The sequence below is a fragment of the Mobula birostris genome, chromosome 8 (genome assembly GCF_030028105.1).
Source record: "Mobula birostris isolate sMobBir1 chromosome 8, sMobBir1.hap1, whole genome shotgun sequence".
NCBI classification, from domain to species: Eukaryota; Metazoa; Chordata; class Chondrichthyes; order Myliobatiformes; family Myliobatidae; genus Mobula; species Mobula birostris.
In genome coordinates this window covers 15,698,866-15,719,672 of record NC_092377.1, presented here as the reverse complement: position 1 = coordinate 15,719,672, position 20,807 = coordinate 15,698,866, and the positions used below count along the sequence as shown (strand labels likewise).

The following is a 20,807-nucleotide window of genomic DNA, read 5'->3' as shown; positions in this document are numbered from 1 at the left end:
GTTTGTCCTACTAAATGGCAGTGTTAGAGGTTTACAAGGGCACCAGATGGGTCACAAATTACAGCCCACTAGATAACAGGCACTATCCCAGCCCACCTCAGGACAAGAGCAATGCACGCTCATGTATGTCCTTCACGCCTGGGTGCAATGACAACTTGGTCCCCAATCTTAGTCGCCGATTACCAAGCTTTGTGCGGCACAGAACTTTCCCGCCAGGACGCAAGGCTTGCCCTGAAACATTTCACACCAGACTTAAGTAATACTTCTAACTTACAACTCAAACACATTTCGCCCTTGAACGTTACTCGTGTCTATACATTGAAAAACAATCAAGAACTTCAATTAATAGCATGATTAATTATATTTTAAAATACTTTCAATTGTTTGAAGGATTAAAATCGAAGTATTTTCTGGTGTATAATACATAAATGTCTTGTCTCTCTCCCTCAGAGGCATTCCTTATTCTCCTGTCCCTAGTGCAGTTCCATTTTCCACAGTGGAAATGAACTACTGTCAATAGTCATCTGTAATCTACCTAACTTAATAAGAACATTCAATCCCCATCCCATATATAATATTTTATAAATATAGTCTTCAGTTCTCAATGCCAAGCATGTTCAGATATTTCCTTTATTATAAATAAAAACTCACCAATTCAACTGACAAATAAGAGAGCCAATTTCAGTATGGTTGTAGTTAATACGTTTAATTACCATTAGAAATAAACACAAAAACAATATTTTTCCAAACCCCGAAGAACAAGTTTCTGAAACCAACTATTCCTCTTATTAGTTCTACTACAATATGGGCAAATAAACTGCTGTTAAAATTGGTTCAAATAAATGTTTCTTACTGAGCGCAATCTTGACATTGTGGTAAAAGCAAGACTGTGAGTTCTTACAGTTATGTAGTACTTCAAATGAATGGAACAATTAAGCTTCAGGCTTGCTGATGACAGTGAACTCAATGCCACGCTTATTCAGTCTTTCAGTGAGTGTAGTCTTTGAGAATACTGCTCCAGGTGTGTACACCCCACCCCTAAAGGAGGAAAAATAATTGCAAACAAATGGCCAAATCTGCATTTAGGGCCCTCATATCGAGAGCAATTCAGATATTGTCACTGGAAAACACACCTTGACATATGCACATACATGTATATTGAAACATTTAATGTCAACAATCCATCGGGTTGGCAATAAATATGATCACAGGTTAATAAAAGTAGTTTTTGACAAATGAAATGTTATATCTGAAGTGACAAGGAATTTAAGATTACTTTGAATATGAAGCATGGAAAAGTCATTAAGCCCAATTAGTTGATGCTTGCTGTGAGCATTTCCCCAGGTACATCTTGTTTTGTTATGCTAAGCACAAAATAAAGCTTTGAGTAACCAGATTTTCAAACCTGTAAGTAATTTATTGAATTCTAAGTTATGAAACTCACCGCTCTGGCAGAGACTTTTGCTCCCAGAGAATTGTGACAGCAGCCTGTACCATAGCCATCGAGGTAGCAATATAACCCGGTTCTAGAAAAATAAGCACCAGGCTTTGAAATCACAAATTATGGAAAATTAAATTAAATTAAAAGCAGATACCTTTGTTTTTAAATAGACATTTGCTATTTTGTTCACTAAAATAAACACAATCTAGATAGAAAAGGAGAAATTACTTGGATGAGGAAGTGGAAGGGTGGGTTAGTAAGTCTGCAGATGATACAAAGTTTGGTAGAGCTGTGGAGGGATGTTGAAGGTTGCAACGGGACACTAACAGGACACAGAACTGGGCTGAGAAATGGCAGGTGGAGTTTAATGTGGAAAGGTGTGAAGTGATTCATTTTGGAAGCTTGAATTTGAAGGCAGAAAACAGAGTTAATGGCTATATTCTTAGCAGTGTGGAGCAACAGAGGGATCATGTTGTCCATGTCCATAGATCCCTCAAAGGTGCCGTGAAAGTTGATGGGGTTGTTAAGGTGTATTGGCCTACATTAGTTAAGGGATTGAACTCAAGACCTGCGAGGTAATATCACAGCTCTATAAAACCTGGTTGGACCACACATGGAACATCGTACTCAGTTCTGGTTGCCTCATTATAGGAAGGATATGGAAGCTAAAGAGAGGGTGCGAAGAGATTTGTCAGGATGCTGCCTGGATTAGAGGGCATATCTTATAAAGATCAGTTGAGCAAACAAGGATTTTTCTCTTTGGAGTGAAGGAAAATGAGAGGTGACTTGATAGAGGTGTACAAGATGTTAGGAGGCATAGATAGAGATAGAGTAGATAGCCAGAGACTTTTTTCCCCCAGAGTGAAAATGGCTAATACAAGGGGCATAATTTTAAAGCGATTGGAGGAAAGCGAAGTGGGGGGGGGGGGGGATGTCAGAGGTAAGTTCTTGAAAGTGAGAGTAGAGGGTGCATGGAACGTCCTGCCAGGAGTGGTGGTAGAGGCAGATGCATTAGGGACATCCAAGAAACTCTGAGGTACGTGGATGGTAGAAACATGGAGGGCTATGGAGGAAGGAAGGGTTAGGTTTGTCTTAGAGGAGGTTAAGAAGTCAGCACAACAACATGGGGCAAAGGGCCTTTAATGGTCTACGTTCTTGTCTATTGTTCTGTTGTGCTATACGCTGCCTTCTTTAGGCCTCACACTGTGACATACTACTTGTGGAGCTAAGCTTTCCCAGACAACACTGTTACTGTCCACAGTAAGTTTTCCTTGAATTTACCACCTGGAACATGTCTGGAGCTGGAACACAATGCATCAGACAAATGTGGCATCTATATTACTATAAAACCATTCCATGTAACACTGCCATGTAACAGGGTATCAGGAGATCTATTTCAAAATCATACACGATGTAAAGTAAGAATTGCCTGTACCTGGTCCTTTCACTTGGGTGCAGATTTTCACTGAAGGTTTGCCTTTTTGAGGATCTTGACCTTCTTTATATCCCTCACCAAAAAAAGTAAAGCTGAAAGACATCCCTTCCATCTGCAGAACAAGACACAAAAACTTTTTTTTTCTAAATTTACTTCCAATTGTTGCAGTTGCTGTGGTGTAAAACAGTGCATTTTAAGGTTTCATTTTTCTTACTCTTCTACAAAAATCCATTGATCATTAGGGTAGTTTTCCCTAATCCTAATGAAGTCTGAAAGGAGAAAAATACTACTAACTGAAGTTATTTTCAATCACATTAATAGATTATACTGTAATCAAATATGCAAAGATAACAGCATCTCAACCACAGATCTTTTAAGAAAAAGAAGCTGATATATTTTAAAACATATATAATTAAAAACAGTACGGCTGAACCAAATACTGTAATTCACGAATTTGAAGTCTCCTTTAGTCTTGGGTTTTTTATTTGGGCATTAAGGTCATGAGTTAAGTTCTGATTAGTGACTTATTTATGAGGAAAAGCTAAATTAAACCAAGATTGGCTAAAAGCTATTATTTGCATCGAGATATGGGAGATTTAGATTAACTGATCATGGAAATCAAGAAAAACTTTTTCCACTTGGTAACTCAATAATTAGGGAGACAAATATATAAACAACACTAGAAGAATAAAGGGAGAAGTCACAAAATGTTTTATGCTGATAGGGTTTCAAGGACATAGAATGACCAATGAAGAAACACTTCTAAGAGGAACACTGAACAATATTTACAAAATAATTTGAAAAGGAAATGAGAACGGATCAATTTGGCATTTAAACAAGTGAGAGACCAACAAAGTCCCTTTCTACCTTGTATAATTCTATGGATTTACCCTCAGAATCTTGTTTACTTCACTGAATAATTCTACTCGATAAAACTATTTAAATTTACATATTTAATATGTAATAGGCGAGAGGAGAGAGAGCAGCACGCCTGCGCATGCGCAGCCCTCCGGTGAAAAATGATATCATATCTGTTAAATAGGGGTCGTGGACAATTCTGATTTGATGGAGAATGGACATGAAAGCACAGAGGAACAGCTGGAGAAATTTCTGAAACGCTCGTTCACTGCTGTCGTTGCTGCGTGGTCGGGAATCTTTCAGAGGGTAGGCCTCAAAAACCCCGGCTTTGCCTGTTGTTGGCGACCGAGGTTGAGGTCGAATCGTTCAGACAGAGATGGCGCTCAGTACTCAGTGTCGGAAAGCTGATCAGAGCTCGAAGTTTTCGAATGACTCAGAGTCGGACTGTGGTCGGCATGGCAGGGAGAGTTTTTCTTCCTTCTCCCGTCTGCGTGAGATGTGGGACATTCGAGAGACTTTGAACTTTTACTGTGCCCATGGACTTCGTCATCAAGTTATGGTATTGTTGCACTGTTGTAACTATATATTATAATTATGTGGTTTTGTCAGTTCTTTCAGCCTTGATCTGTCCTGTGTTTTGTGATATCACACCGGAGAAAATATTGTATCATTTCTTAATGCATGCATTACTAAATGACAATAAAAGAGGACTACGTGTCTTCATAATCTAAGTCATTTCATTTACATTTGATTTCTATACATTATAAATAAAAACACCTCAGGGAGGAAATACAAAAAATATTGAGTATTCATCACTTTCCTAGAAGCCAGGCTACTTAAAGTGAATGGTCAGATTTACCATTTATTTGAAAACTGAGAACTCATTTGTTTTAAGCAAACTCAAAACAAAGAAAGCATAAGGAAAACAAACGTACCTGTTGTTTGGTTGGCCCTTGTTTTGTAAAATATCCAAACGAGAAAAATTCTGGATACTATGATACAGAAAGCAAAAGATATACACAATACATTGTCAATAGTTTTTAAATAAAATTTAAATGGATACTAGAATACCACTTTATGATCATACCAATCAATGCCACTTACTTTGATCATAAGATTTCTTCCCAATCTGCACTTAGTGAAACACCAGAAGAAGAATCCAGCCAACATCAGCATTATGACTGACCCAATTCCACCTACACTAACATAACCACCATACTGGACCTAAAAAGAAAAGCAAAGACATTAAATGATACTGGCTCACCTAATTACGCAATGAGTTTCTAAAAGTAGGTTAAATGATTTTAGCAAAATGTTTCAGAAACAGGACAGCACCACGACTACAAAAAAGATACTAGTCTGTAGATTTCTAAATTCCCTAAACTTAAGTTTCCTTCAGTATAAATATTGACACCATACATAAACACAAATAGCCAAACCAATTAATTAACATGGCTACCCAATGATACACTTTCCTTCCTGGAAAGATCACTCAACATCTCTATTTCCAGTTTAGTATTTACAGATCCTACAATTCCAATTGTTGAGGTATGTGGTTACCTTTTCTCTCTTTATTTGTCTGTGAGAACCTCTTTTTTTCTGTTTACCCCATTTTCCATCTGCACAAGTTACAGCCTTCTGGATTTAATATTGAATTGTACAGCTACAGAAGTCTTATTTATCTATCAGTTGCCCATATAGGACAGTGGCTAAGCGTACTTGTTTTTATTCTACTCAGCGAGGAGGAGATACCCAGTCTGATATGCTGGACTTCTGCATTTCACAACTCCCAGTCTTTGAGTTCTGAACTTCTAGAGTCATAGAGCACTACAGCACAAAAAAGCCCTTTAGCCCACCTAACTTTAGTCTATGTTCTCACTAACTGCTCCCATTCACACAAGGACGTGCTTACAGCTTCTTCCAATGGCCACCCTGGTTTTAACCTATTGGAGACCTTCTAATTTCACTAGCTAAATTAACTTCTGTTTCCTTTCCAGTTCTGATGAAGGGTCTTTGATCTGAAATATTAGGTGCGTCTGTTCCCACTGGTGTGACATGATCTGCCAGTACTTCCAGAAATTTGTGGTTTTACATAATTCCATAGCAATTATATTTGCTCTTAATAATGTGAAATGCTCTCCACTTCAAAGGTCATTAGGGTTGGCATTAAATGCTGGTCTTACCAGTAAAGGTTCCATCATTATTCCCTCTTTATGGATTTTTTCTGTGTTAATGATTGAAATATGGTCCACACTAATACTTTCTTTCACAAACTTGATGAAATGCTGGGTATTTTCCTCCTGAGATTCCCAGTTATAGAAGCCAGTCTTTTGCCAGTTCAAGCCACTTCATGTGATATCATGAAATGACAGAAAGCTCTGGGTACAGCAATGCCCATAGGACAGAAAAGTATCTCAGCGGTAGCACTGAAGATGTGTGCTTCAGAATGATCTCCACTTCCAGCGAATCTTTTCGAGTACCGTTACAACACTGGTATCTACTCAATGCCTAGCCTTGCCTTGCTGTTCACTGAAACTGCGACAAATCTAATCACAGGACCACAAGGCATAGGAACAGAATTGGGCCATTTGGCACATTGAATCTGATCTGCAATTCGATCATGGCGAATTTATTTTTCCTTTCAACAAGGATAATGAAATGTCGATATTTTGGATCAAAACCCTACATCCCACAGCCACTGCTCTCAACCTTAGAGTTCCCCCAGCAGATTTGTCTGTTACTGAGAAATAAATACATTTTAAAAAGTCTTCCTCCTTGTATATGAGCCAAAAATGGTACATGAAGAAATCACTAACTCTAAGTGCCTTGTTTGTTTTTCGGCAAGAAGATATTCCGGAAAAAAAAAACTATGGTTCTGCAACAACAAATTACATTTTTGAGCAAAACAAACTAAGATTATCAATAAGCCTTAGCTTCAAGGTCAATAAAATTACAATTTAGTTTCACTCTTAATACAATGCAAGATTTTGATTAAAGTAAACAGACTATGAAAATTCAAAAAAAACAGAAACTAAATGTACTTACAGGACTTTCCTGCAAGTTCTCATACAGGTAACGCTGTGTGCGTTTGACTACAGAGCTGTCAGAGCCCAGGAAGGGAATAGCATATTGGTTCATTCTGCTACTATGAAATACTCCATTTCTGTGAAGAGGAAAGTATTGTTCAAGGACATCTCTACTCCACACTGAGTTTAGAAAAACTGCATTTCTAAACCTTGTCGTATTACCAATATAAAATAATCTTACTGTTGTGTCTTCTCGCTAATAACTCCCTTCTCCCATTCACACTTTATCTACACATTATTGCTTTTCCTAAGCAACACATTTAAAAAAAAATGGGCCAATACACAAGTTAATTGTCATTTAAAGTTGTGTATTAAAAAGGAAGCAAAATCATGCACTCAAGCAGAAGTGTAAATTTGAATATCATAGAACTAGTTAAAACATTTTAAGTTAACTAGTTAACAAAGCATGAAGCATAGTAGCAAAAGTACAAATGCCAGGGAGCAGACTTAAATTGGATATCACATAGAAGGTGATATACTTATGAGATGAATTGCTTGAAATCCATTGAAGCTTTGTAAGATTTGAGAAGGAAAAGAAAAACAGAGGGAGAGCAGTATTGGTAGATTAGGGATTGAATAAATAAGAACATAAATATCTGGTGAGAAATTCGATCTCAGAATCACAAGAGGTTATGTTGCACTTTTAAAATTCCTTTATACAGTGTAGGTGTAGTGTCATGGGCAAGGAAATGTGTGGAAGCCATAGGAGTATTGAGATATTATGATTCTACAACTGAGGGGATTGTTCAGTTTAAAATTAATCACTCCATATCATTGTCAAATAATCCATCCCTTTCAAAAGCAACATTAATGAAATGTACTTAAATAAGTGAAGCAGAAAAGATCTATATTTGAGCTAAATGAAACATCATTGAATTGGCTTCAACTCAAACAAATTACCACACATTTTATACCAAAGCTAAATTATCAAAATACTATTCAATTCAATTTTATAACACTACTGTTATTTCAACCATAACATCAACCTCCTTAGCCAAGCAGCAATATATATATTTTTAATTTTATATGGACTGGTTACGAACCTCCGTTTAAGTTTGGTCCCAATAATTGGAAGAGGTTGAAAGCCAAACTGTCTTCTTAGTTTCCTTAGTTCAGCTTGATCTGATAGTCCATGGATTGCTGACTGCCATGTTCCATCGTGAAAACTGGCGCCCTTTTAAAGACAGAAAAAACTAATTATATTAGATTAGCTTTATTTATTATATGTCCATTGAAACATCCCGTGAAAAGTGCTGTTGTGTCATTGACCAACGCAGTCCAAGGATTGTGCTGGGGGCAGCCCACGAGTGTCGCCATGCTTCTGGCGCGAACGTAGCATGCCCACAATTCACTAAGCCCAACCCATACAACTTTGGAAAGTGGGAAGAAACCAAAACACCCAGAGGAAATTCACCAAGTTATGGGAAGAATACAGACAGCAGCAGAAACTGAACACCAATTGAGATCTCTGGTGGTACAAAGCATCATGCTAACCACTACATTATCGCAGTAAAAAGTTCTACCTACATAATTACATCACAGACCTAGATCAACCTCTCAGTAGTTGGAACTATAATGCAGACTTACTTATGTTTATATTCATTTGAAGTATAATTATCGCAAAACTATTCAAGTACAATAACTTTCATGAAGAGATAACAATGCTTCACACTTCAGCTCATTTTAAACAGCTGGTACTTCTCCCAGCTCTTTATCTAACATTTCTCTTTCACCCAAAAGCATTAAGAATGATTTATCTAATCACTTAATAAATTTGTAATATCTTGCTGTGCACAAATTGTCTACTATACTCAACTACTCAGAAGTGAATAAACTTCACAGGTAACTTATCTGCTGTAGTTAATTTGATCACAGTGCATAAGAGGAAAGACAAAGCTGTCACAAAAAAGGATAATGTTGATCCTCAAGTTCAGATCTTAATTGGAGAAGGCTGATTTCAACAGCATAATGCAGGAGCTGGGAACAGCTGACAGAGGGATAAACAATATCCGTTTAAAGGTGAGAAAGTCAGAAACCCTGTAAGGATAAGATGACGACAAAATTTGGGAATATTGATTGCAGAAAATTGGAGGTTTACTCAGAAGTAACGAAGCAAATGACTGGTGAGTATGTCCTTTAACATTTATAAGGGTTGTAGGTTCTTAAAGAAATTAGGAAGGGAAAAAATGGACAGAAAATAGCCAGGATTTATGTTCATTTGGAAAGGCAAGGACTGATTAGGAGTCAACATGCCTTCTTTGAATTGTAGCAAAGACAGTGACAAAGTTCCACAGTACAAAACACCGATCAGGCTACACATGGAGTATTGTGTACAGTTCTGGTTACCACACTACAGCAGGCATGTAGAAGCATTAGAAATAAGGCAGATTCACCAGATATTGTCTGGAATGGAGGGCTTTAATTATGAGGGATTTAACAGCCTGGGTTTATTCTCACTGGAATGAAGAAGGCCAACAGGTGAACATAGACATTTATAAAATTCTGAGCAAACAGACAGAGCAGATAGTCAGAGTATTTTTCCAGGGGAAGGGGAGAGGTATTCTAAAACAAGAGGCCATAGGTTTAAAGTGAGAGTGGAAGCATTTAGTGGGTAGGGTGGTTAAGGAAGTTACGTGTGTTGGCCTTCGGGGGACTGTGTTCAAGAGCTACTGGGTAATATTGCAGTGCCATAAAACTCTGGTTACACCACACATGGAGCCTCATTATATGAAGAATATGAAAGCATTTGAGGGGATGCAAAGGAGACTTACCAGGATGCTGCCCGGATTTGGGCAAGGGCTTTTCTCTTTGGAGCGAGCGAAGATGAGAGGCGACTTGACAGAGGTGCATAGGATTATAAGAGGCTTAGGTACAGTGGACAGCCAGTAACTTTATCCCAGGGTGATCATGGTTAATACCAGAGGACATCCTTTTAAAGTGACTGGAGAAGATTTAGGAGAGATGACAGAGATAGTTTTTTTACACTAAGAGTGGTAGGTGTACATTAAGGGCATTTAGGAGACTCTTTCATCAGTGTGTCTATTGAAGAAAAATGGAGGGTTGTGGGCTATGAATGAGGGAAGGGTTAGATTGATTACGAACTACATTAAATGATCAGAACATCGTCATGGGCTGAAGTGTCCATACTGTGCTGTATAGTTTTATATTCTATGTTATTTAAAGGACATCTGAGGGCAAATCCTTACACACGAAGGATGATGGATATATGGACTTCCCAATATTACTGTAAAGGAGAAATCCCCTAGCTCAACCTAAGCAACGTCAAGGCAGAGCTGGATTTAAATGTGTCATCTTACACTGATAAACCGGACATGCAACAGTTTAAATGCCAGAAATTACAGAAATCATTATTAAAGAAGAATGGTTTAAATAAACATGAGACGAACCTCCGGCCCTGTCTCGAATGCCAGGAAGCTTTCAACAGCAGTCAGAGTACCTGAAAAGTAACAATGTTAAAGAATGACAAATTTTTTAATTCTCTATTGTGTCAACGTTAAAAGTCTTGACACTCTAAATATTTTCCATATTTCTGGATCACTCACTAAAGGTATATTAAATTAAAGACTATTATTGCCCAAATAATGAGACAAATTTTGAACAATGAAAGAGTGTTAAGAATTTAATTTTACAGGCTGCACGAGGAGGCAAGCATTTCAGATTCTTCTCAGGGCAGATGATGCACAAGGAATTCTAGAATCAATAAGCAAACTCCAATTTAGACTAGAGAAGGTGCGTGCACACTCTAGTTTTCATCATCTCTGCTATGGGGAAAATTTACCTTATAAGATTCCTACTCAGGCTCCTCTGCTACAAGAAAATCAAACATGTCCAGCCTGTCTAGTCCCTGCACATTCCTGGCACTGTGTTCACAAATTTCTTCTGCATCCTCTCCAGTGCAATCACATTCTTCCCAAAGGATGCCGGTTAGATCCACACACAGAGCCAATGATCTATAAAGTTGTACATAAACTTACTGTTCTCATAGTCTATGTCCCGGATAATGAAGGTACCTATTGTCCCAGTTTCAGGGACCCATGGACTTCAACATCAACATCGCTTTGTTCAACAATATACCGAAAGGTCCCACTATTGACTGCATGTGTCCTGGTCTTATTAATCCTCCCAAAATGCATCAGCTCACTTTTATCAGGATCAAATTCCATCCTCCATAGCACTGCCCATTTTACCAACTCATTAATATTGCCTTGTAACCTAAGGCTACCCTCCTCATTAATAACAATACCATCAATTTTAACATTATCTGCAATACCACCTACAATTTATCCAAATTGTTCACGTATATAACAGACACCTACATTCACAGCGCCAATCCTGTGGTACAGCACTGGTCACAGGCTTCCAATCTCAAAAATAATCCTCAACCCTCACCCTCTGCCTCTTATTTCCAAGCCAATTATGGATTCAATCTGTCAAATTGCCCTAGATTCCTTTGGGCCAATCTCACTCGTGGATCTCGTCAAAGGCTTTTGTGAAATTCATATATCCACTCTTATCAAGCCACTTTGTTACCACTTGGAAAATTCAATCACTTTGATTAAACAAGATCTCCCCTAATTAAACCATGCTGACCATCTTTTAATCCCTGCCTTTTTATGTGCAGATTAATGTTTCTAATAAATTCCCTACCACTGCTGAGATTCTCAGTTCTGGCTTATACCTGCGGCCTTTCTTGAATAAGAGTATCCTATTTGTTATTCTCTATTCACCTGGTGCCCAGAAATGCCCAGTGAAGATTTGAAAATATCTCCCTGAGCTTCAATAGAGTCACAGCACAGAAACCGGCCCTTCAGCCCAACTCATCCATGTCGAACAGGATACCCCATCCAAGCCAATCCCAATTGCCAGTGTTTGGCCCATACCTTTCCAATCCATGTAGCTGTTCTACTGTCTGAAAAGTTAGTATAGTACCTACCTCCACCACTTCTTCTGGCAGCTGATTTGACATGGATACCACCCTTTGTTTAAAAAAACTGTCCGTCAAATCCCTCTTAAGTCCTTCCCCTCTCACCTTAAACCCCAGTCTCTTCAATTGCCTCCATAGCAGCGCCTGACATTTTGCTCATCAGTCCCTGGGGATCAGTGAACCTTTAAGACCACTAAGGCATGTATAATACCTCCTTTTTAAAATGTGCCTTGCTTTAGTATTTCACCATGCTTTCCTCCACCCTAAATTCCCTAATTACAACAGCCCCCACCTTAGTGAACACCGATGAGGAGTGTTCATTGAAGACCTCACCTATGCCACCTGGTTCCAAGCAGACTGTCCCTTTGAGCTCTGCTATTACTCCGTTTACCCTCTTGCTTTAACATAGAAATTCTGCTAGTGTGTTTCTTGCTGTTTTGCCCTTCCAATCTATACAAGTACTCCCCAGGCTTTCTTTGTTTTCAGTTTTCTAAACAACATATTTTCCTTTCCATTCTTTATTCAACCTTTGATCTCTCTCCATATGCAGGGTTCTTTGGACGTCTCTATCTTCAGCCCAGTACTGTAATTGATTGATAACCAAGTGCCACACATTATAAGTTACCTTTCAACTGATCCCTGGTGTAAAGTACACCCATATCTGCTGGAATAGAATCAAAGCCACAGCTTCCAACCACATATACTCCTTTTTCAGCAGCTTCTTTGTCATATTTTAGTTGCATGCCTTCCAGGAACTGTGAATGACAAAACAAATGTTAATACCAGGAACCTTAGAAGCGTTAACATACAGAGGGATCTTGAAGTACAAGACTATAGCTCCTTGAAAGTGGTGACACAGGTGGATAAAGTAGTGAAAAGGCATTCAGTATGCTTGCTGTTGTAGGCTAAGGCATTGAGTACAAGTGTTGGGACATTATGTTGTAGCCATACAAAACAATGGCTACATTGCACTTCGAGTATTGTGTACAGTTCTAACTGCCATTCTACAGGAAAAAGATAGTAGTAATCGTGAGAGTAGAGAAGACATTCACCAGGATGTCAAAGAACAGAGGGTTGTTTGGATACAAGGGGAGATTGGGTAGATTGGCTTATCAAACACTGGAATGACCTCATACAGGTTCACAAAGTTATGACAGACAGAAGATGATCAGAATCTTCTCAGTGCAGAGGAGTATAGAAATAGTGGGCACAGGTTTAAGGCAGGAGATGAGAAATTTAAAGGAGATCTAAGGGAAAGGGTTTCCCCACACAGAAGGTGGTGAATATCTGGAACAAACTGCCAGAAGAGGTGATGGAGGCCATTTAAAAGTATTTGGCCAGGTACTTGGATAGGAATGGTGTCGAGGGATATGGACCTAATGCAGGAAAATGTGATTAGCATTAAAAAGGCATCACAGTGGTCGTGGACGAAGTGGGCCAAAAGGTTGTTTCTGTGCTATTCAATTCAATAATTCTATGTTTTTATTACTCTCAGATTAATTACACAGAAACATCAACAATAATTAAAATAGTCAAGATGAAGCTTTGCAAATGCTGAATAGGGGAAAGAGATGTTAAATAAACCAGGACTTTTTAAGAGAAAAACAGACTAATGTTTCAAAAAGGGCCAAGTTAGAACACTGTTGAAGAACTGCCTTTATGAGCTAAATATTCTGTTGTGTTTCTTACCAATAGGTAGTATGCAAAATCAGAAAGAAGCCCAATTAATGCATTGGGGCACATAAGAGATTAAAAAATGCTGAACTTTGAGGTACGAATAAATATATTTTCCTTAACAATTAAGACAGTACGTGATCAAATGGGCTTTTTACTGGTCAAAGTTTATGAACTATGACTTTTTTTTGCATTTTTACCCATTGATCAAAGTATTGCTTCATACTCCAGATAAGCAATGATTAAGTAATATTAGTGATTTAAGCTAAATGGAACCACAGAAATGCCATTAATTAAACAGGCATAGAAAGACTGTGGACTTATAATAAGGAAGATGCACAATTTCATTCAGAAAATTTTGAAATTCTCTTCAGTATTTTTATATAGTATCTTTATATTAGGAGATAGCTAAATTTAGTAGTTTCTTCAGAAAAATATCAATACCTGAGGTTCACCACTGATGTCAACACAGTGAGTTCCATTTTCAACACAGGCCTTCACCACCGGCTCTCCAAAAAACCTGTACTGTAAAAGATATTCAGAAGTTATCGACAGACAAAGTCAAGTTGAACTTTAAGGATAATGTGTTTCATTATTTAAAAAGAACAATACCCCAACTTCCAACTAACAATTAAGTTCAACACTTAAATTTAATAATTTCTGAAATATGTTCTTTCATGCCAGTATCAAAACTGGCCAGTCCTAGTAAAATGCCATCAACCTACAACCTTCTCTCTGGTGCCTGACAAGATGTGTATTTCAGCATCTTCTGTTTGTATTTCCAAAAATTAGTCTATTTTTAAATATAAGCATGTGCTTCTTTTTTCAGTTAGATATTATATACTATGATTAAAGTGTCAATCTTTTAGTTAACATCCTGGCCATAAACCCAATACAAAATGACATTTAAATGTATTTACAGATTGAGTAATACCAGAGTAGTGATTAAACAAATATTTCCAAAACAGAAATCTCATTCAAATAATATTAACGAATATTACAAATAAATTCTCCCCATTGACTGAACTTGCCGTTTTTATCTGATTTTACATTATCAAATCTCCTTTCGTCCTCCTTCACTCCAGAGAAAGAAAAACCTTAGCTTGTTCAACCTTTCCTCATCTCTAATCCAAACAGCATCCTGGTAAATCCCCTCTGCATCCTCTATAAAGCTTACATATTCTTCCTATAATGAGGCAACCAAAAATGAACATAATATTTCAAGTGTGGTCTAAGTAATGTTTTACGAAGCTGAAACATTACCTCATGGCTTCTGAATTTAATCCCCTGACTATTGAAGACCAACACAGCATATGCTACTTTAACAACCCTATCGACTTGAGTGGCAACTTTGAAGGATCTATGGGCTTGGACCCCCAAGTTGCCTCTGTTCCTCCACACTGCTAAGAATCCTGCCATTAGCCCTGTATTCTGCCTTCAAATTTGACATTCCAAAGTGAATCACTTTCATTCTTTGTTTTCCAGCCCTACTGTACTAAGTGACAACAGGATTTTATCCCAAGCTCGTTGGATGATTGCATTTCTTACACTAATAGCTAGAAGATCCATTTTGCTGAATTGGAAAGAGATCAATCCTCCCACCACATTTAATTGGTTCTCTCCAACTATGTTGTGTTTAAATTTAGAAAAAAATTAGAAGTGTCATTTATGATCCTTCTATTAAATTCAAAAAGACTTGGAGGCCATTTACTTCCATATGATGTAATTTGACCTTTTCCAAACCTATTCTATTTCTTTTAAATATAAGCAGACAGGAGCGGAGTCAACAACACTAATGGTTCTTTTTGATGTTATACAACAGCCCATGTCTTTTTCTTTTCCTTAGTTTAGTTGGTTAGCATTGTTAGATTAGTTTTTTTGGGGGGTATTTTTTTTTTCCTTTTTTTCATGCTATTTCTGTTTCTTTTGTATACTATATTCATATTTTGTATGATTTTGGGAGGTTTTAATACCTGTGTGTCAACTGAGTTTATATATGTTAACAATGTAATCCCAATAGCTTTGTATTAATACTATGTTATGTTTAACATTTTGATATTAATAAAAAGATAGAAAAAGAAAAAGGATTTTATCCCAACCTTTTGTTCAGAAAGACTTATTAACAACAGTCACAGAGCACAAAAACAGACCCTTTGAGTCACCACCAGCATTCACCCCACCTTCTATTCCTTGGAGATTCCAGTACCCACCTAGATCCTTCTTAAAAGGCTCAAGCAAATTTCTATGGATGTACCATGGACAGCATTCTAACTGGTTGCATCACTGTCTGGTTTGGAGGGGCTACTGCACAGGATTGGGAAAAGCTGCAGAAAGTTGTAAACTCAGCCAGCTCCATCATGCTAGCTTCCCCAGCATCCGGGACACCTTCAAAAGGTGATGCCTCTAAAAGGCGGCACCCATCATTAAGGGCCGCCATCACCCAGGACATGCTCTCTTTCACTGCTACCATCAAGGAGGTGGTACAGGAGCTGAAGACACACATTCAATTTTTCAGGAATGGCTTCTTCCCCTCCACCATCAGATTTCTCAATGAACAACGAACCCATGAGCACTTACTCAGTATTTTACCCCTCTCTTTTTGCACTACTTCTTTATTTTCATATACATTTCTTAATGTAATTTATAGTTTTATTACTATGTTGCCACATAACAATAAATTTCACGACCTATGCCAGTGATATTAAACCTGATTCTGAAATGTTATGAGTTCCAAATTTCAAGCAGTCTCTGGCTGAAAAAATACTTCCTCAGATGCCTTCTTACCCTAAGCTCATATCCTCTGATTTAGACACCTTTTCTATGGGGAAAATTTTCATCCAATCTACCCTATCTATGCCCCTCATAATTTTGTACAACTCAGATCCTCCCTCAGCCTCCTTCAATCCAAAGACGACAAACTTAGTCTATTAGGCATCTATTCATAAATGAATGCTTCATTCTAGGCAACATCCCAGTGAATCTCCTCTGCACCCTCTTCATTGTTTCGACCATTAGGATTTTCAACCCAAATGTATTTTAAATACTCTCCATGAATAATCACTTTGCTGTAAATACCCTATTTAGGAGAAAAGATACTTTGCTGGGGGGGGGGGGGGGTTAATTGATCAATCAACCATGTCTAACCAAGGAAATTCAAGAGGGCATTAAGTTGAAGGAGAAAACTACAAAACATAAACGATAAGAGAGAAAATAAACCATAACCCAAAATGGCAAAGAATATAAAAACAGACAAGTTTATTTAAGTATTAAAAAGGAAAAAAAAGATTCAAGTGAACGCAAGCCTCTTAGAATAAGGATGTGGTTACAGTTAAGCAAATAAAGAAATGGGAGGAGGTAAACATATTTTTCATCAGTCCTTACAGTAGAAGCAATATTGGATATCCTATAATACTAATGTACGGGGTCTTTCTTTTGTTACATTTAAAATGGCGACTTTGTTATGTTAATCTGGGGAATGCGGCTTTGTTGTGCTTTAACGCTGAAGAGAGTTTGCGCTAACAGTTTGTTTTACTTTCAAATGAGATAACAGGGTTCTATTAGCCAATGGGTGGCTATGTATCGTTTTGTTTTCGGATACCATGCTGTATGATATGACTGTGGACTGAGTTTTGGCGGGGAGTCGGAGGAGAGACGAGGAAGACTGCAGACGTGTGGAGAGGCTCCGGTCGATCACTCAGGGTGGTCCCGAGCCGTAAGTCGACGGAATTCGGGTGGTTGTCTGAAGTCGAATTGAGCTCCAACGTAGCGCGCAAAGAACTTGGACTTTGATAAGTGTTGGCGCCTTTTTTTTTCATTACTTTCCTCTCTGTATCAAATGTATATTAATGTCATAGAATTAGTAATATCTATAAAGTGTATTTGTTAAAATTTACTGGGTGTGCTGGCTGATGATTGATTCGGGCGGCAACCGACCCTGTGGGGAGTGTTGAGGCGGGTGCTGGGCTGGATTTCCCCTAGACATACATGAGCCAATATAACTGAACGTTACAAGTGGGGGCTCGTCCGGGATTTGGACTTTTCGGGAAAGTTGTACTTGTGGTTGTGGTAAGTGGTGTGAAGATGGATCGAGATAAGATTGTAAGTTGGTGTGAAATGGAGGAGGTACTAGTGAATCATGCGTGTGTGGTAAGCGGGGTCGATTATCGCATTCCGGCAGAGGTACTGGTGCGAGGGTTGAGTTTGATTAAAGGTATCGGGCAGGTAGAACTTGTAGCTAGAAGGGGTGGGAAAGAACTGGAGGCTAGCTGGATGTTGGTGCGGACGAGTGCCGACGTCATGACTTTGGAACTACCAGCGACAGTCCATGCCCTGGGGGAGGCGGGGCCGTGGGGTCTCCACACTCTCCCCAAGGGCGCAAGTGAGGAGGTGCCGGAGGAGGAGGAGCTAGATGAGGCCCCAAGGGAGGTGCCAGTAGCCAGGGGTGGGGGTGTGGAGTGCGAAGGTTTGGCCAGGCCCGGCCCCCATGGGCGGGATGAGACTGCCGAGTTAACGGCTGCCACTACCTCCCTGGCGAGAAGGGTTGAGGGGCACCGCCCGAAGCTGAGAATTTTCTCGGGAGCGAAGCCCACCCCGGAAGGGGAGGATGACTATGATACCTGGGTTGAAGATACATCCCAATTGTTAGAGGTGTGGCCAGTTTCGGATGAGGAAAAGAGACAGCAATTGGTGGAAAGCTTAAGGGGCGGCACGGCCTGGGTGGTCCGCGATCTGAGAGCGGCACGCTTCTTGGCTTCCCTATCGGAGTGTTTGGACGCTTTGGAGGAAGTGTTTGGACTGTCAGGGGATCCCTGGCGGCATTTAGCGGAGTTTCAACGGATGGGGCAGAGAAGAGGGGAAAAGCTCTCAGACTATGCTTTCAGGCTGGAAGGAAAGCTTACGGGGTTGCTGCGATGAGGGGTAGTGAAGGAGGACGAAGTGGCGGAGTTAAGGATGAGCCAGATATGTAGCGGTTCCCGGAGGATGACAGAGTGGCTTGGAGTGTACGGCAGTCATTTAAGCAGAGCCCCCCTCCATCATTCGGACAGCTGATCCGAGAGGTACGGGCTGAGGAGTGTGCTTTGGGCCGACCAGGGGGCTCGGATCCTCAGGGACGGTCTTCAGCGGTTCAGGAGGTGGTAGTCAGGGTGAGACCAGAGAAATCCAAGGGGTCTCCGGGGGGCCGTATCGGGAGGAGAGAGGCAGCGAGTAGTGGGTGCTATAACTGTGGGAGAGAGGGGCATTTCCGCCGGGAATGTGAGTGGCCGGGGGCGTGCTACCACTGTGGGGAAGCTGGCCACTTGCGGAAGGATTGTGAGAGACAAGATGCGCCGAGGGGGGAGGGCCCCCGGGCCACTAAGAAGGGAGAGGTGTCGGGAAACTTAGGAGAGGCTCAGTGAGGGAACGGACTGGAGTCTCGGGAGGAACACGTTCCCAGAAAGCCACTATGGAACCCCAGAAAGAACAAGCCCAAATTCCTGATGGACTGGTGGGACCCCGTTCCAGCGTGTCCCTACGAATAGAGGGAATCTTTGCGAGAGCCATCCTTGACACCGGGTCGCAGGTTACCTTACTGTACCGGTCGTTCTACAACAAATATCTGAAACATTTGGCAGTCACTCCGTTTAAAGCATTGGAGATTTGGGGCATAAGTGATGGTGGTTACCTGTACGATGGATACTTGTCAGTGAGATTGGAATTTTCGGAGGGAGATGTGGTAGTATTGGAAGCCTTTGAGACGCTGGTGTTGGTTTGTCCGGACCTGGTGGAGACTGGTGGTGCTGCCCTGTTGGTGGGGACTACCTCCCCTCTGGTGCGACGGCTCTTGGGAGCCTGTAAGAAGGGGGGGGGGGGGAAGAACTTTTTGGAGACCCTCTCGGTACACCCCGTGTTCCGAGCGGTGTACGAAGGAGTGAGTGACCCCCAGGGGCTGGATCCTGAGTGCAAACGAGGGACGGTGTGGTGCACTCAGGCGAGGCCTAAGGTGATACGGCCAGGGGAGGCGGCATTAGTGATGGGGACCCCCAGATTCCCCGGATTACCGCCGGGCGAGGCCCTGCTAGTAGACGCCCCCAACGACCTGGAAAGGGAGTCCCGGTTCCCGGCTGGGGCGCTAGTGAGACCTGAATTGCAGAGGCCCTCAGCTATACAGGCACAGCGGATGGGGGTGATGGTAAGGAACATAACGGAGAGGGAGATCACCTTTAAGCTCGGGATGCCCCTTGCGCAATTGTTCCCGGTGACGGTGATGTCCAGCGCCCCCGTGAAGCCCACTGGAGGGAAACTATTGGGAAACAGGGGGCGGCTGACCGAGGAGGCCTTTAGTTTTGAAAACTCCCCTGTACCGCCGGAGTATGGTGGAGGCAGGCTGGTGGAGAAGATGCTGAAGTTAGGGGGTGTCTTTTCTCAGGACAAGTTTGATGTAGGGTGTTCCAAGAGCACTCGGCACACCATTCGGGTAACAAATGACACCCCGTTTAGGGAGAGGTCGCGGCGGTTGGCCCCAGCAGATGTGGAAGATGTGCGGCAGTTGAAAGACTCAGGGATTATTGTGGAGTCCCGAAGCCCCTATACGTCCCCCATAGTGGTGGCAAGGAAGAAAAATGGGAAGGTATGCATGTGCGTGGACTATAGGACCCTGAACTGCCGCACTGTTCCCGACCAATATACGGTCCCGAGGGTGGAAGATGCCTTGGCCTGTCTGAGTGGTGCACAGTGGTTCAGTGTATTGGATTTGCGGAGTGGGTATTACCAGATTCCGATGAGCGAGACTGATAAGGAGAAGACAGCCTTTATCTGCCCCCTGGGGTTTTTCCAGTTTGAACGAATGCCCCAAGGCATCTCGGGGGCCCCAGCCACCTTCCAGCGGCTCATGGAGCGGACAGTGGGGGACATGAACCTGCTGGAGGTATTGGTGTACCTGGACGACCTGATAGTGTTTGGATCTACGTTGGAGGAACATGAGGAGCGGCTGCTGAATGTGCTGAGTCGGCTGAAGGAGGAAGGATTAAAACTTTCCCTGGATAAATGTCAGTTCTGCAAGACGTCAGTCAGTTGTGTCGGACACATAATCTCGCAAAATGGAGTGGCCACCGATCCGGATAAGATAGCCGCAGTCACCACCTGGCCGAGACCTCAGAAGGTGAGCGCCTTACACTCGTTTTTGGGGTTTTGCAGATATTACCGGCGATTCGTGAAAGGATATGCGAAAATGAGTCATCCATTGAACCAGCTGCTGTGTGGCTATCCACCTGTGGGGAGGAGGAGGAAGGGAGACCGAGGGCCGGAGGTAGGAGGATACTTGAACCCGGGAGAGCCTTTTGGATTGAGGTGGGATGCTCAATGTGAGGAGGCGTTCCAATCTCTAAAAAG

General features: G+C 41.0%; 1 protein-coding gene across 1 annotated transcript in view; it reads right to left on the bottom strand.

Moving 5' to 3' along the window:
* Positions 1-690: 690 nt before the first annotated feature.
* sccpdha.1 (saccharopine dehydrogenase a, tandem duplicate 1) overlaps positions 691-20,807 on the bottom strand; it is a 32,108-nt gene continuing 11,991 nt past the window's right edge. Inside the window, exons 3-12 of the mRNA XM_072264831.1 lie at positions 13,884-13,964; positions 12,391-12,520; positions 10,228-10,277; positions 7,864-7,994; positions 6,780-6,897; positions 4,839-4,958; positions 4,670-4,726; positions 2,877-2,988; positions 1,445-1,526; positions 691-1,038 (exon numbers count right to left, since the gene is read on the bottom strand). Coding sequence (XP_072120932.1) covers positions 933-1,038; positions 1,445-1,526; positions 2,877-2,988; positions 4,670-4,726; positions 4,839-4,958; positions 6,780-6,897; positions 7,864-7,994; positions 10,228-10,277; positions 12,391-12,520; positions 13,884-13,964 — 987 coding nt within the window. The 3' untranslated portion in view covers positions 691-932. The remainder of the gene's footprint in view (positions 1,039-1,444; positions 1,527-2,876; positions 2,989-4,669; positions 4,727-4,838; positions 4,959-6,779; positions 6,898-7,863; positions 7,995-10,227; positions 10,278-12,390; positions 12,521-13,883; positions 13,965-20,807) is intronic.